Source organism: Strigops habroptila, chromosome 18 (genome assembly GCF_004027225.2).
Source record: "Strigops habroptila isolate Jane chromosome 18, bStrHab1.2.pri, whole genome shotgun sequence".
In the NCBI taxonomy this organism is placed as follows: Eukaryota; Metazoa; Chordata; class Aves; order Psittaciformes; family Psittacidae; genus Strigops; species Strigops habroptila.
The window spans coordinates 3,159,522-3,172,631 of record NC_044294.2 but is presented as its reverse complement, the minus strand read 5'-3'; the positions used below and the strand labels follow the sequence as shown (position 1 = coordinate 3,172,631).

Below are 13,110 nucleotides of genomic sequence, written 5' to 3'. Positions count from 1 at the left end.
TCCCATGAACAGAGGTTTACACACACCCACCTCACGCCGGGTGATCGTGGGTTTAGCCCAGGCATGGAGATTGCGGATCCTGACCCTCGTGCCAGCTTGGGCTATGAAGCTTGGAAGATGGAGCTGCCTCCCCTGTCACATGCAGGGCCATGCTGCTGGGAAGATGGTCCGAAGATGGTTGTTGCTTAAATTTCTGCCTGGCTTCGATTAGGTGTAAATCACTGATCCCACAGGAATATCTTTGATTTGCCTTGGGGAGATCTGGCCCCGCACAAGGACCATGGGCAGCTGGAGATGCTTGGAGTGGGACATGGGCTTTGCTGGCCTCCCCGTGGTGGGATGCGCATGGAGCGTGGGGCACGGCTGCCTGCTGGCCCTGTGGCTCCAGCACATACCTGCTTCTTCCCATCTTGTCTCCTCTCTCTGCTTGATTTGTACTTATTGTTGTTTCCCCCTTATCTCATGTTTCAAACACCATCTGGACTTGAAATGATCAGCTCCTGCGAGTTGTAAACCTGCCTCCTTGCTGCATGAGAGGACAAAGCTGCCCCGGGCCCCGCTCTCATGGAGCTGGGGGCACACATGAGCCCCCCCAGGGAATAAAGAGCCCTGAGGGTTGGATGCAGCAAAGCACCCATCCACCTACTAAGGTTTTCTGAGCTGGCTGGCACTGGTGGAATGTGCCAGCACATGTGGCTGAGTCTCTGTCCATTGTGAGGGATGCTCAGCAGGACGGATGGCATCTCCAGCTCCCAACTGCTGCCCAGCTGAGCCCAGCAGAGCCCAGTTCAGCTCTAGCCTGGGCACTGGCAGCACTGCCTGGCTTTCTTCCATGGCTTGCAGTGCTGATTGGAGCCGACACCACACATTGCTCTCCACTGCTGCTGCGTTTCCTGCCTGCTGTGGCATAACCTGGTTTTTTTTTTTTTCCCCTAATATTGGGTAATTAAGGGGGAAATTCAATTACCAGTCAGCAAATATGCAAATCATGTGGGAGAAGCAGCCTGCGTGCCCAGGCTGGGAGGACGAAGGGTGCAGGAGCTGAGCAGCACAGTTTGCTCTTGTCTACACATACACACTGGGTTGTGGATGGTGCATGGTGCCAAATGAGTGCCTGGAGCAGGAGATGCAAACAGCACGGTGTCCTGCTCTGTGCCAGTATCCTGCTTCTGTGGGGCTGGACTTGAAGCCGGTACCCCAGCCCCACGGTGCCAGTGCCTGTTGCTTCTCTCTGCAGAAGGGTGCTGGAGGCGGCCAAGCGGGCGAACCAGACGGGACACTTCATCTGGATGGGCTCGGACAGCTGGGGCTCCAAAATCTCCCCCGTTCTGCACCTGGAAGAGGTGGCCGAGGGCTCCGTCACCATCCTGCCCAAGCGGGTCTCTGTTAAAGGTAAGGGGCTGTGCTCGGTAGGTACCATCAGCATGCCCCTGGGTCGGCTGTGCCCTTGAAAGCATCCCCTTAACTGGCAGGTTTTGGCTCTAAAATCATCCTAGAATGGTTTGGGTTGGAAGGGGCCTTAAAGCTCATCCAGTTCCAACCCCCTGCCATGGACAGGGACACCTTCCACTAGAGCAGGTTGCTCCAAGCCCCTGTGTCCAACCTGGCCTTGAACACTGCCAGGGATGGGGCAGCCACAGCTTCTCTGGGCACCCTGTGCCAGCGCCTCAGCACCCTCACAGGGAAGAGCTTCTGCCCAAGAGTTCATCTCAATCTACCATCTTTCAGGTTACAGCCATCACCCCATGTCCTATCCCTACCTGCCCTCCCCAGGTTTCTTGTAGCCCCTTTAGGTACTGGAAGTTTCTCTAAGGTCTTCCCAGAGCCTTCATCTCTCTGCCATCCCAGAGATTTATCCCTTCCATCCCCTCTTCCTTGGGCAGGTTTCGACCGCTACTTCTCCAGCAGGACTCTGGACAACAACCGCCGGAACATCTGGTTTGCTGAGTTTTGGGAGGAAAACTTCCACTGCAAGCTGAGCCGGCACGCGCTGAAGAAGGGCAGCAGCATCAAGAAGTGCACCAGTAAGAGCTGTGGGGATGCTGTGGGCAAGCGGAGGCTCCTGGGTGTGTGTTGCTATATCACACGGGGTGCACAGGGATGAGAAGGCAATGGCAAAGAACCAAGGGCATGTGTTAGAAGAGTTTCCCTTGCTCTCCCCTTACGGCCTTTCAGCTCAGCCACGTCCTTGTTGCTCCAGAACTACCAGCCCAGCTCAAGGCAGCTCTGTGGCAATTAGTTCTCCATGCGGGGTGGTCTCGGTTGTGAGCAGGGTTTTTTTGGACTAAGCATCAAAGCCAGGTGGGAATTTGGGGAAGGCTGGAGAAACACTGGAGCTTCGGCAGCGTGGGGAATGGCGGCGATGCGGGGCTGCCCTGTGCCGATGTGGACACTTGGGTGTTTGCTGGGCTCGTGATGGTGGCAGCTCGTCTAAAAGTGGACAGGAATGTTGCACAAAACTGCTTTTGTGCATCCTGATGCGCTGTGTGTGGTGCAGGAAGCATGTGGAGCCTGTTGGTTGGTGTGCATGTGAAGGCATGGTCCCCATGCAGGGTTTCCAGGGCAGCTCTCTCTCATGCACGCTTCCCCTCTCATGCATCTCCCTTCCCTTGGCCCCTGCTTCTGCGGGTACAAACCCACCCAAGTCTGGGGGATTTGGGGATGAATTCTGCACCATCATGCAGCATTTAGGCAACTGCCTCTTTCTAATCGTGTGCTTGGCAGAAGCACTGTTGTCCTGTGTAAGGCGTGAAGCCACTGGAGCATCCTTGCTCCCTTGCAAGCAGCTCCTGTCTCACTGGAGCAGGCTGAAGGCTGGGCTGGTTGCAGAGGAATGAGGCCAATAGGTAGTGCAGGGTCAGGATCTGGCTCTTGCTCAGCCAGCATTGATGCTGTGGCTGCAGGGAGGGTGCTGCCAGGCCCCCATAGGAGGGTGCCCACAGAGGAGGCAATTTTGTGTTTGCCCATGTCTGATGTGCCCCTTTGTCACAGTGGAAAAGGAACCTCATCCCTGCAGAACCTCATCCTAAGGCCCCAACCTCCTCTTCAACCCCCACATTTTTAGCCATTTCCAGCTACAAGAAGCTTGTGGGGATTAATGCAGTAAACAAGGTAACCAGGGGATCTGTCTTGATGACAGCACTGCTGCCGAGGTGATGCTTGGAAGCTCAAAGAGGTGACATGTTTACCAAGAGATGGGAGAGATTTACTGCCTGCCTGGCACCGGTTGAAAGCAGATAACGACACGGCGGCTCACAGGCTGCATGTGGCAGGACTGGGGACGTTTGTGTGTGTGTCCTCTTCCCTTTGTAGGGATGTCTGTGGAAGTGTGCTGGCAGGCAGATAGATCCAGCCATGCCTGGAAAGTTTGATCATTCAGGGTTGGGTTTTGCCCCTTCTTTCAGTGCTGAGGATGAGAAGGATGATGCTTCCACATCCTCTCCCTTGCAGGCATTCCCCACATGTTCAGCTGATGATCTGGGGACACCTCTGTGTCTCCAAAAGGATTTTCCAGTTCTGTAGCTTCCCCAAGTAGTCTTGTGGCTAATGCATAGGCATGAGCTGTGTAAGCAGCAAGAGTGTGCAAGATAACTTGCCCGTGGTCACGGCATTGGGTAGCTGAGAGCTCCTCATCTTCCCCGACTGCATCGAGAGATCCCCAGCACCAGAAAATGCATGAGCAAGTCTTGAAAACCGCTGATCTCTTCATCTTCATAGTAATGTAACATTTAAACAAGCAATATTTCAGGGCCAAGGTATTAGTGGAGGTGGCTGAAACCACGACATGGCAAATGTCCTAGGAACTGTCTTTAGATTACCTGAATTTGTCAGCAAATAAATTACCTCCTGAACGTTTGCTTGGCAGATAAACAGAGAAGGGAAATAACACGCAATGAAGCAAATAACCTGCCCGAGCGGATCCGTGCTCTCCTGCTTTGCACGGCTTATGAAAATGTCCCTTTTGGGGCTGTTTTCTAGAGGGAATTGCACTGACTTTCCCCATGAGCTTCAAGTTCAGGTAGAACCCAACATGTACAGATAAAAGCTGGTTTTACTTGCTTTTGCATCCCAAAACCCAAACCAAAGGGTCCCATGGGAGAGCTGGGAGGAAGGTGAGGGGTGAGGGCTGGGGTGGGCACCAGGTTTTGGGGCAATTCCTGCTGGCAGCTGCTCACATTATCCCCTAGACCAGCTCCAGCACCCATCAGGACTTGTGTGCCCATCCCCAGGCAGTCCTGCTGGGACCAGGATCAGGCCAGGACCTGCTTTTACAGGAGGATCCTCTTCTTAGCATCCTTCCCCACCTCTAAGCTCCCCCCACTGGGCTGTACCCCGACCTCGCCTGGTTGGGTCCTGCGGGAAGCCCTTGTTCGCACTGGGACAGGATCCTGCCAGTGCTGCTTCATTAATAGTTCACACACGTGCAGGTGCAGACGGGAAGGTGCTGGGGTGCTGTGAGTGGGATGGAGGAGCCGATGGGGTGACAAGGGCAGGAAAACAGGGCATGGCTCAGGGCTGTGTCCCTCCATGTGCCACCCGCACAGGGACTGCAGGATGCTCCCAGGCCCTACAGGCTAATCTTTTTCCAGGAGAGCTCATTAACGGCCTTCATTTAGCAGGGCTAGATGGTGACTCTGCTTTGAAGCAGGGCTGGGGATTTGCCTGTGTGCTCACCTCCGCCTGGCCAGGCTGCGGGTAGATGTCGAGCAGCAACGTGGGCACAGGGGAGAGGAGTTTTTATTTGATTTTCCTTCTTTATTTGTGATTCCTCATATTCTTTCCCCGTTCTGTTTTGCTGCTCACTGGTCTCAATATGAGGTTGGGGGTTTTTTTTTGTGGCACTGGCTGTTTTCCAGCACAGCGTGCCCCAGCCAGGCCAATGGGGAGGATTTGCATGGCTCACTGGTAGTTAAGATGATAAAAGGCTCCTGCTGACTGCAGGCAGGTCATCCCAGCAATGTCTCTGCTCAGCTTCCCATCAACTCCACCAGCTGCCCAAACGGGCACTGTCAGCCCCGCTGACAGGGCAGCTTATGCCCTCATTGCAGAGATGTTTGCAGCAAGCATTCCATGTACAGGGACAGTCCCTGCTACTGGATGGGCTCACCCAGCCCCAAAGCATTGTGCTGGATGCTGGGTGCTGCCGCCAGCACCCATGAGATTTGAAGATTCAGAGGCAACACCTTCCCCAGCTCTCTGGATCAGCACTGTGACTTTGATTAACTCCTACCGAAAGCCAGCCATGTGCTGGGAATTGATGCTAATGTTGTCTCATCCATCGCCTAAGGAGATAGCTGCGTCTGTCCTGTGATGGGTGCCCGCAGAGGCTCATCACGCCGTTGAAAATTAATTATCAGCTCTGTAGAACGATGCATAGCCCTGCAATTATAATCAGCGGGGTCACATCCCTTTTGTGGTCCTAATCCACTGTGAGTTTGGTGGAGATTTATTGTCTCCGTGTTGGGAACAAGCCTTCACTTTCTGCTCTGTGTTGTCCCCTCTGTGCACCAGCTTAATTCCTGTCTGCAAAAGCGGCTGGGGCCTGGGGCAAGGTGCGGATGGAGATGCACAGCCCTGGAGATGCACAGCCCCAGAGATGCCTGCTTATCTGTAACAGCTTGGCTTTGGCACTAGAGCCGGCTTTTCCCACTGTGCTGGGCTGATGCTGCTTGCTGCAAGCCAGAGGGATGTTTGGGAGGCAGGTCCAGCCTCTGCATCCTGTGTTATCACAGTGGGTTGTATTTTACTTGCTGGGACCAACCTATGTGGGATTTGAGGTGACTGCTGAGAAGCTGAGGAGCTGGGATGGGATGAGTCCTGGGTCCTAAGTGCCACCTGGGCAGGGCGGCAGCAGGGCTGGGGCAGTCCCAAAGGCTCAGCTCCCCTGGACAGTCTATTACATCCTGTTTTTCAATGGATAATTATCCTGACAAGATAGAGTGGATTGTCTGCTCCTTGAAAGCTGAATGCAGGGAAAGGCCCAAAGTTGAGGGAGGAGATTAATAGCTCTTGTCAATAATGTGGAAGAAAAGATAACTTGACGGGTTTCGCATGAGTAATCTCCATGTATACAAAAGCGTTTTCATAACTTTGAAGGATGTGCTATAAATTCATCTCCTTGATATCATCTTTTCTTATTGGCCCATTCACTATCCATTTGCTTTAGTGTCCTGTCAGTGGCACGTTTCCCTCTCAGCCCTGCCACAGGGACCTCTGGGCATGTGGCTCTTGGGCTACCCCCATTCAGTGGAGATTTGCTCTGCATCCAGCGCTGGCCTTGTCCCACCTTCCTGCAGCAGGAAAGGAGGGAATCAGCAACTGCTTCTTCCATATGCCTTTTCTGTGCCCATCTGCACAGGCTGTGTGCCTGGTCCCCTGCAATCCCCACCTTGCATCAGGGAGCATCCATGCATGGTGGAGTCAGAATTAGTTTTGGATGCCCTTGCACGGATTTCTGGGGTGGCTCTGCCTCTCCGGAGGAGGAAGCTGTGCCTTCCTGTCCCTGAGGAACTCCTTCCCTCTTGCTGAAGGAGCTGTGGCTGTACCACAGACGCAGTGATGGCTGTGTCTCTCTGTCATGGCATTGCCCCATGGGAGACCCTTTCTTAGCTGTAATTAACAGTGTGCTACATTAATCGGTGTCTTCTGCTAAATGATGAACATGTTTCTTGTCCCATTAAGGGCGGTGGTGACAGGAGGGGCAGGCAGCTGTCACTGGTAATTACCAGATCCCTGCAGCATGCTGCAAGCAGGGATGGCCAGGGAGACTGCAAAGGGCTGTGGGTCAGCAGGGTGGGAGGGCGGCAGGGGGTGACGAGGGGAGCAGAGTGACAGGAGGACAGTGATGGACACTGCCTGGGAGCTCCCTTGATGCCCCTGATAGAGGCTGAGCTGGTGGGAGCTCCTGGCAGAGGAAGGTCAGCCCGCGGGCTGAGAATGAGATGTCAATCCCAGCCCATGTCTCACTGGGAGACCTGGAGTACAGAGATGTCCCATGACACTGGGATGTGACATCCAAAGGGCTCTTGGAAGAACAGCTGGATGCCAGCACCCCCATTTTCAGAACTGCATTACAGGGAGGTTGAGTATTTCCCACTGAATGTGCTTCTTGCATGCACGTCACTCTCCTGCTTGCAGGGGCCAGCTCATGTACCCCAAACCTTCCCAGAGTGCTGCTCAGAGGGGCTGGGGGAGAGCTGCGAAATACAGTGAAACACATCTGCAATGTGGGTTTCGTTCTGGGAGGAGTTTGGTGGTGTTTGAGGTGTGTTTCTGCCCTGCTGCTCCTTCCTGTGGCATGCTTAGGTAGCGTAAGCTTCCCGCTGGGACAGAGTTGCCCTGGCTGGCTGATGGGTTTGTGGGTTTGGGAATGGGCTTGGAGTTTCAGCTGCTTCAGTCCAGAGCAGGCTTGTTTGCAAGGGTTTGGCTGCAGCGGAGGTGTCCCAGCAGGGAATGGCTGGGACATCAGGGAGGTGCAGCCTGGCTTTATGTGTGTCTGCAGACCGAGAGCGGATCGGCCAGGACTCCTCGTACGAGCAGGAGGGCAAGGTTCAGTTTGTCATTGACGCCGTCTATGCCATGGGGCACGCTCTGCACAACATGCACAAGAACCTGTGCCCCGGCAAGGTGGGGCTGTGCCCCAGGATGGACCCGGTGGATGGTGTGGAGCTGCTCAAGTACATCCGCAGTGTCAACTTCTCAGGTCTGTCCGTCCCCGGGGTGGTGGGGCTGGGTGGCTCCGGTTCTCCCCATTACGGGTCACACAGCAGCACCCACCAGTTATTCACGCTACCATTTGGCACCCACCACACTGCAAATACTGAGTGGTTTTGCAGCAGATCAGCAGACGGGGAGGTCTGAGGTTCCACGTCTCCTGGAGCCTTTGGAAAGGAACCCGGCAGCAATCCTGCCCTCACGCTGCTGTCCGGCGGTCTGCACCCCCACCACTGCCCCGCTGCCTGCTCGCATTGGGCTGGCAGAGGTCCTGCTGAATTATGAATCATGCTCCTGTGTCCTTGTCTTTCTTCAGATCTCCTCTGGAAGTACATCTTTTTCTCTGCTCTATCTCCTTAAACATTTTCTGTCTTGTTCTCCTTATTACTTCTATTTATCTCCACACTGCAATCTCCTCTGCAGTGTCTCTTTTATTTATTTTTCCTTCTTGCTTGATTTTTCTCTTCCTTTCATTGTGTTTTTCTGCACAGTTCACTTGATTTAACTTTAGAGCTGCTTTTCTCCCTTTCTTAAAAGAAGCACTAACCTGGCTGGTGTAACCACTCGGTGCCTGGCATTGCTCGCTGGAGGCTGCTGGGGCGGTCAGTGGGTCAACGCCATAAGGTCCTTGCACCAGCATCACCCTGGCAGCTTGCAGCACCCCCAGCAGTGAGAAAACCCACGCCAAGAGGGAAGCATCAAACCAAAGCCCACTTCAACACCATTGCCCAGGGCACCCAGTGCTGGGGATGCTGAGTCTTCCTCTCCTGCAGGCATTGCCGGGACTCCCGTGACGTTCAATGAGAATGGAGATGCGCCGGGGCGCTACGACATCTACCAGTACCAGATCAGGAACTCCACTCCTGAGTACAGAGTCATTGGGCAATGGACCGACCACCTCCACCTAAAAGTAAGGCTGGGGTCTGGCTGGTGCCTGTGGTGTGGCCGTGTGAGGCCCATGCCAAGGGAAAGGTCCTGCAGGTTTCTTCTGCATCCATTGAGCCCATGCAGCGTGTAGCAAACCCGGCTGCGAGCCAGGGAGCCCATGAGTGCAAAGTTTGGCAGCCAAACTTTGGGGGGGTCAGAGGGGAGGGTGTCCCTTGCGGTTCAACCGCGGAGACCCACCATCAGTGTGTGTGACCATATTCCACGGGCTCTGGGTATCCGACTTTGCAGCTCTGGTAAGGGGAGGAGAGGCCAGAACAGAGCAGAGGGGTTTTCCCAGGGAAGGAGGGGCTTTGTTTTGGGTTTCTGGTGTTGAATCTTCCCAAAAGGCAGATGGAGAGCTTCACCGCTCCCTGTCCCCATGCTGGGTAGGCCTGTACATGGGATGTACTGGTGGTGCAAGGAGCTGGATCGGGCCACCACTGTTGTGAGCAGAGGTGTCCCAGGGATGCTGGACATGCCCAGCTTGATGTCAGTGGGGCTGGTGCCATCTCGCCCCGCAGGTGGAGAGCATGCTGTGGCCTGGGGGTGGGAGCCAGCTCCCCAGCTCCATCTGCAGCCTGCCCTGCAAGCCGGGTGAGAGGAAGAAGTTGGTGAAGGGCATTCCCTGCTGCTGGCACTGCGAGCGCTGCGATGGGTACCAGTACCAGCTGGATGAGTTCCACTGCAAGCGGTGCCACTTCAACGAGCGGCCCAACGAGAACCACACCAGCTGCACCCCCATCCCCATCATCAAGCTGGAGTGGAGCTCGCCCTGGGCTGTGGTCCCCGTCTTCATCGCCATCGTGGGCATCATCGCCACTCTCTTCGTGGTGATCACCTTTGTGCGCTACAACGATACGCCCATCGTCAAGGCGTCGGGGCGGGAGCTGAGCTACGTCCTGCTGACGGGCATCTTCCTCTGCTACGCCACCACCTTCCTCATGATTGCCGAGCCCGACTTGAGCACGTGCTCCTTGCGGCGCATCTTCCTCGGGCTCGGCATGAGCATCAGCTACGCTGCCCTGCTCACCAAGACCAACCGCATCTACCGCATCTTCGAGCAGGGCAAGAAGTCGGTGAGCGCGCCCCGGTTCATCAGCCCCGCATCCCAGCTGGTTATCACCTTCAGCCTCATCTCGCTGCAGCTCGTGGGTGTCTGCATCTGGTTCATCGTGGACCCGTCCCACTCTGTCATTGACTACGAGGACCAGCGGACTACAAACCCCCACTTTGCCCGGGGCATCCTCAAATGTGACATTTCGGACCTCTCCCTCATCTGTTTGCTTGGGTACAGCATGCTTCTCATGGTCACCTGCACTGTGTATGCTATTAAGACCCGCGGGGTCCCGGAGACCTTTAATGAAGCCAAACCCATTGGGTTCACCATGTACACTACTTGCATTGTGTGGTTAGCCTTCATCCCCATATTTTTTGGGACGTCGCAGTCAGCAGAAAAGGTAAGTGAGGAGGGACAGGTCTGGCTGGGGGCCCTGTGGGCTGCCAGGAAAGGGGCTGAGAGAGGCTGGCATGTCCTAAGCAAGAAGGGGTCCTGCCGGCTTGGAAATCGCAGTGGGAAGAGTCGGTTTGCAAACCTCTTGCTCTATGGGGGAGCAGAGACTTTCCTGTTTCATTTCTTCCCTCTCCCTCCGGTTTTCAGTGCCCTGTTGGCTGCGCTGCCCCTCTCAAGACAGGGTAGCAGTGGGCAGCAGAAGCTGCTGTGGGCTGGGGGAGGATGATTGCCCAGGGCACATCTAGGTCCCCAGTGTCATGAGCACCATTTCTGCATGGAAAAGGGATGAGGGGCTGCCCAGCCGGCACCTTTTCCCAGTGCTGAGTCGGTGATGGAGGCTGGAGAGATGGTGCTGCCCTCCAAAATCCCCGAGACTTGGGAACAGGGGAGGGCAAGGACAAAGAGAGGGAGCAGAGCAGCCTCTCGGTGTGTTCTCTCCCTTGCTGGGTGTGTGGCTTCTCGTGGCTCCTCGCTCCATGACTGTTTCACTGGGATTTTAATTCACACCCATGTGTTTGGCTGGGCTGTGCAGGGCAGAGCCAAGGGGCTTGGGGAGGAGCATCCCTGCGACTCCAAATGTGACTTAACCACGCAGGGTAGATGAGTACAGGCCAGATAACCCCAGAGGTGGATTTGTGCTGTGAAACAACCTGCCTGTTTGTCTGTCCTCCTCCCCATCCGCGGCTCCTGAAGGGTGGTCCCGGTGCTGGTACCCGCGGGACTGACGCCAGCCTGGATGAAGCTCCATGCTCAAGTGAGAGGGATTGAGAACAAAGAAGAAAAATCTCATGAACAAGACCCAAATCCCCTTTGCCTGCCAGCCAAAACAAGAATCGCATTTGTGTTAAATGCAAACAGCTCACACCTGCCAGCCCAGAGCTGCCTGTGACAAATAAACCTCCGTGTTGCTATTCCCTGGAAATCCCCAGGGTGACCCACTGCCCGGATTCCCTCTGGAGCCATCACAAGTGGGATCACTTCCTCTGAATGTGCCCACTGTGATGCTGAGCTGCTGACACCACGGCTTTTGGAAACACCTACTGCAGAAGGGCCAGGATTGGTTTGCTGAGAGATCTTTCAGCTGTGTCCTGGAGAGCTGTCTCCACTCAGAGCACCAAACCCTGGAGCTCGAGGGGGTTGCTGGGTCTGCGCAGGCACCTCTAACCTTGGCTCAACCAAAAAACCTCTATGAAGCCAGCCCACACAGGCTGGAATTATGAAGGTTTAAAGGAAAAAAATGGAGCCTTTTGCAGCGTTTCCATTTTGATGAGATGGCAGGGGAGATACTAACAAGAAAGCAGGTTTTTTAAGAAATTATTGCAAAACAAAAGCTCCCTTAAAGCCTCTTTAATGTGCTCGGCATACTGTGGGTAATAAAGATGGAAATGATAATGATTGTAGATTATGCGCAAGGTTGCTCACCTCTTCACTGCAGCTTGTCATGGGATAATTTAGGGCTGCCGAAAGCTGGCTGTCAAGCAGCAGTTCGACAATAGGCTGTGCCTCACTTCGGGGGCTTGTAATATGCAGGGCTCCTCTGTTATTAGGCTGCTAACAAGCTGATTAGAGGCGGAAAAAGTGATGTTCCCAACTCCCCTTGGACGCGGCTTGCTCTCTCAAAGCCTGCGGCTGCCACGGCATCCACTGAGCAATCCCAGGAGGGGTTTGTGGTGGTTCAGCTTGGTGCTGGGCCAGGAGGCCATGGGGTGTGCGCTCTGAGCATCACCAGGCTGCGGCTGAAGGACAATGAATGCACTCAAAGGGGCAGCCAGGGGAATCGGCTGCTCAGTGCTGCCCCAATGCTTTAGTTGCTGGTTTGCAGCCATGGGGAGGAAAAGGCCAAAAAGGTGTCGTTACGCAGCCTGCACAGAAGATCTGGCTCTGAGCATGTCCTTGGTGTTTGCATCACGCCGCGGTGGTGCCGGTGCTGCCGGGATGCTCAGGGGCGCATCCCCTGGTCACCGCAGAGAGGGATCCCATCATCTTCGCCCCATTCCTGCAGGGACCGAGGCCAGCACGCCTGCGAAAGAAAAGCTGGGAACATCGACCACTGTTCTCCCCGTAGAGCAAGGCTGGAGATTCGCTGGAGTCCTGAAGATATGCCACAGGGCAGACTCACACCTCCAAACGCTGCCGGCAGCTCTGCCCTGGCTCCATCTGAGCTGCTGATGGTCCGGAGGAGATGGATGAAACCCTCTGTTTTTATTTTATTTTGCTTTACCTTGTGCCTACAACTTTGCATGGAGGTGGCATATTATTATAACAAGTCCCCCAAGCCTTTTCTCGAAAGAACCTCTTATCCCTACCGATCCCAGCGGATTACAGAAATAGCAATAACAGAGGATCTAAAGAAAGAGACAATTTCCTGTGCTGATAAGGCAGCAGCTGAACAGCGGTGTCATTGTCTGGTTCTCTGTTTATCACATTTGCTTTCAGCGAAGGAAAAGAGGGAGAGAGAAAGGAATAAGGACTGTCCAGTGGTTTGTTCAGCGGTGCTGAATGAGGACTAAGTGGGTTTTCCTTCCCTGGCACTGTGGTGGTGCAGAATCTCTTGCAGTGGGCCAGGCCTGGGTTTAGAGGCGGGGGGAGGTTGCCAATTAGTGGCAGAGATTTGCTTTGGGACAAACACAAGCTGTGCAAGACTGTGCTTGGAGCCCGGGCTGCTCCCCTGGGGCCGAATGGGCTCATCCAGCCCTGGGGCAAAGGCTGAGCACAGCGCTGGGCTTGGGGACTTATGTGGGGTCATTTAGGGTGGCTGCAGTCCCTCAATACAGCGTCGTCATCCCGAGTCAGAGACAGGCTGTGTTCTTTGATCCTATCCATGAAGCAGTGGATGCTGCTGCCCCAGGAGCTGGAACTTCTTTGATAGCTGCAGCGCACACCTCAAAGGGCTCTGGGGGAAGCTCAGGTGTTGATAGCAGAGGGGCAAAGTGGGGCCCTGGGTTGGAAACCGATTAAGA

At 54.8% G+C, this 13,110-nt stretch overlaps 1 protein-coding gene across 1 annotated transcript in view; it reads left to right on the top strand.

Moving 5' to 3' along the window:
* Positions 1-13,110, top strand: part of GRM4 (glutamate metabotropic receptor 4) — a 47,740-nt gene that overhangs the window by 28,404 nt on the left and 6,226 nt on the right. Inside the window, exons 5-9 of the mRNA XM_030473525.1 lie at positions 1,238-1,392; positions 1,884-2,024; positions 7,502-7,702; positions 8,487-8,623; positions 9,162-10,097. Of these exons, the coding sequence (XP_030329385.1) occupies positions 1,238-1,392; positions 1,884-2,024; positions 7,502-7,702; positions 8,487-8,623; positions 9,162-10,097 (1,570 nt within the window). The remainder of the gene's footprint in view (positions 1-1,237; positions 1,393-1,883; positions 2,025-7,501; positions 7,703-8,486; positions 8,624-9,161; positions 10,098-13,110) is intronic.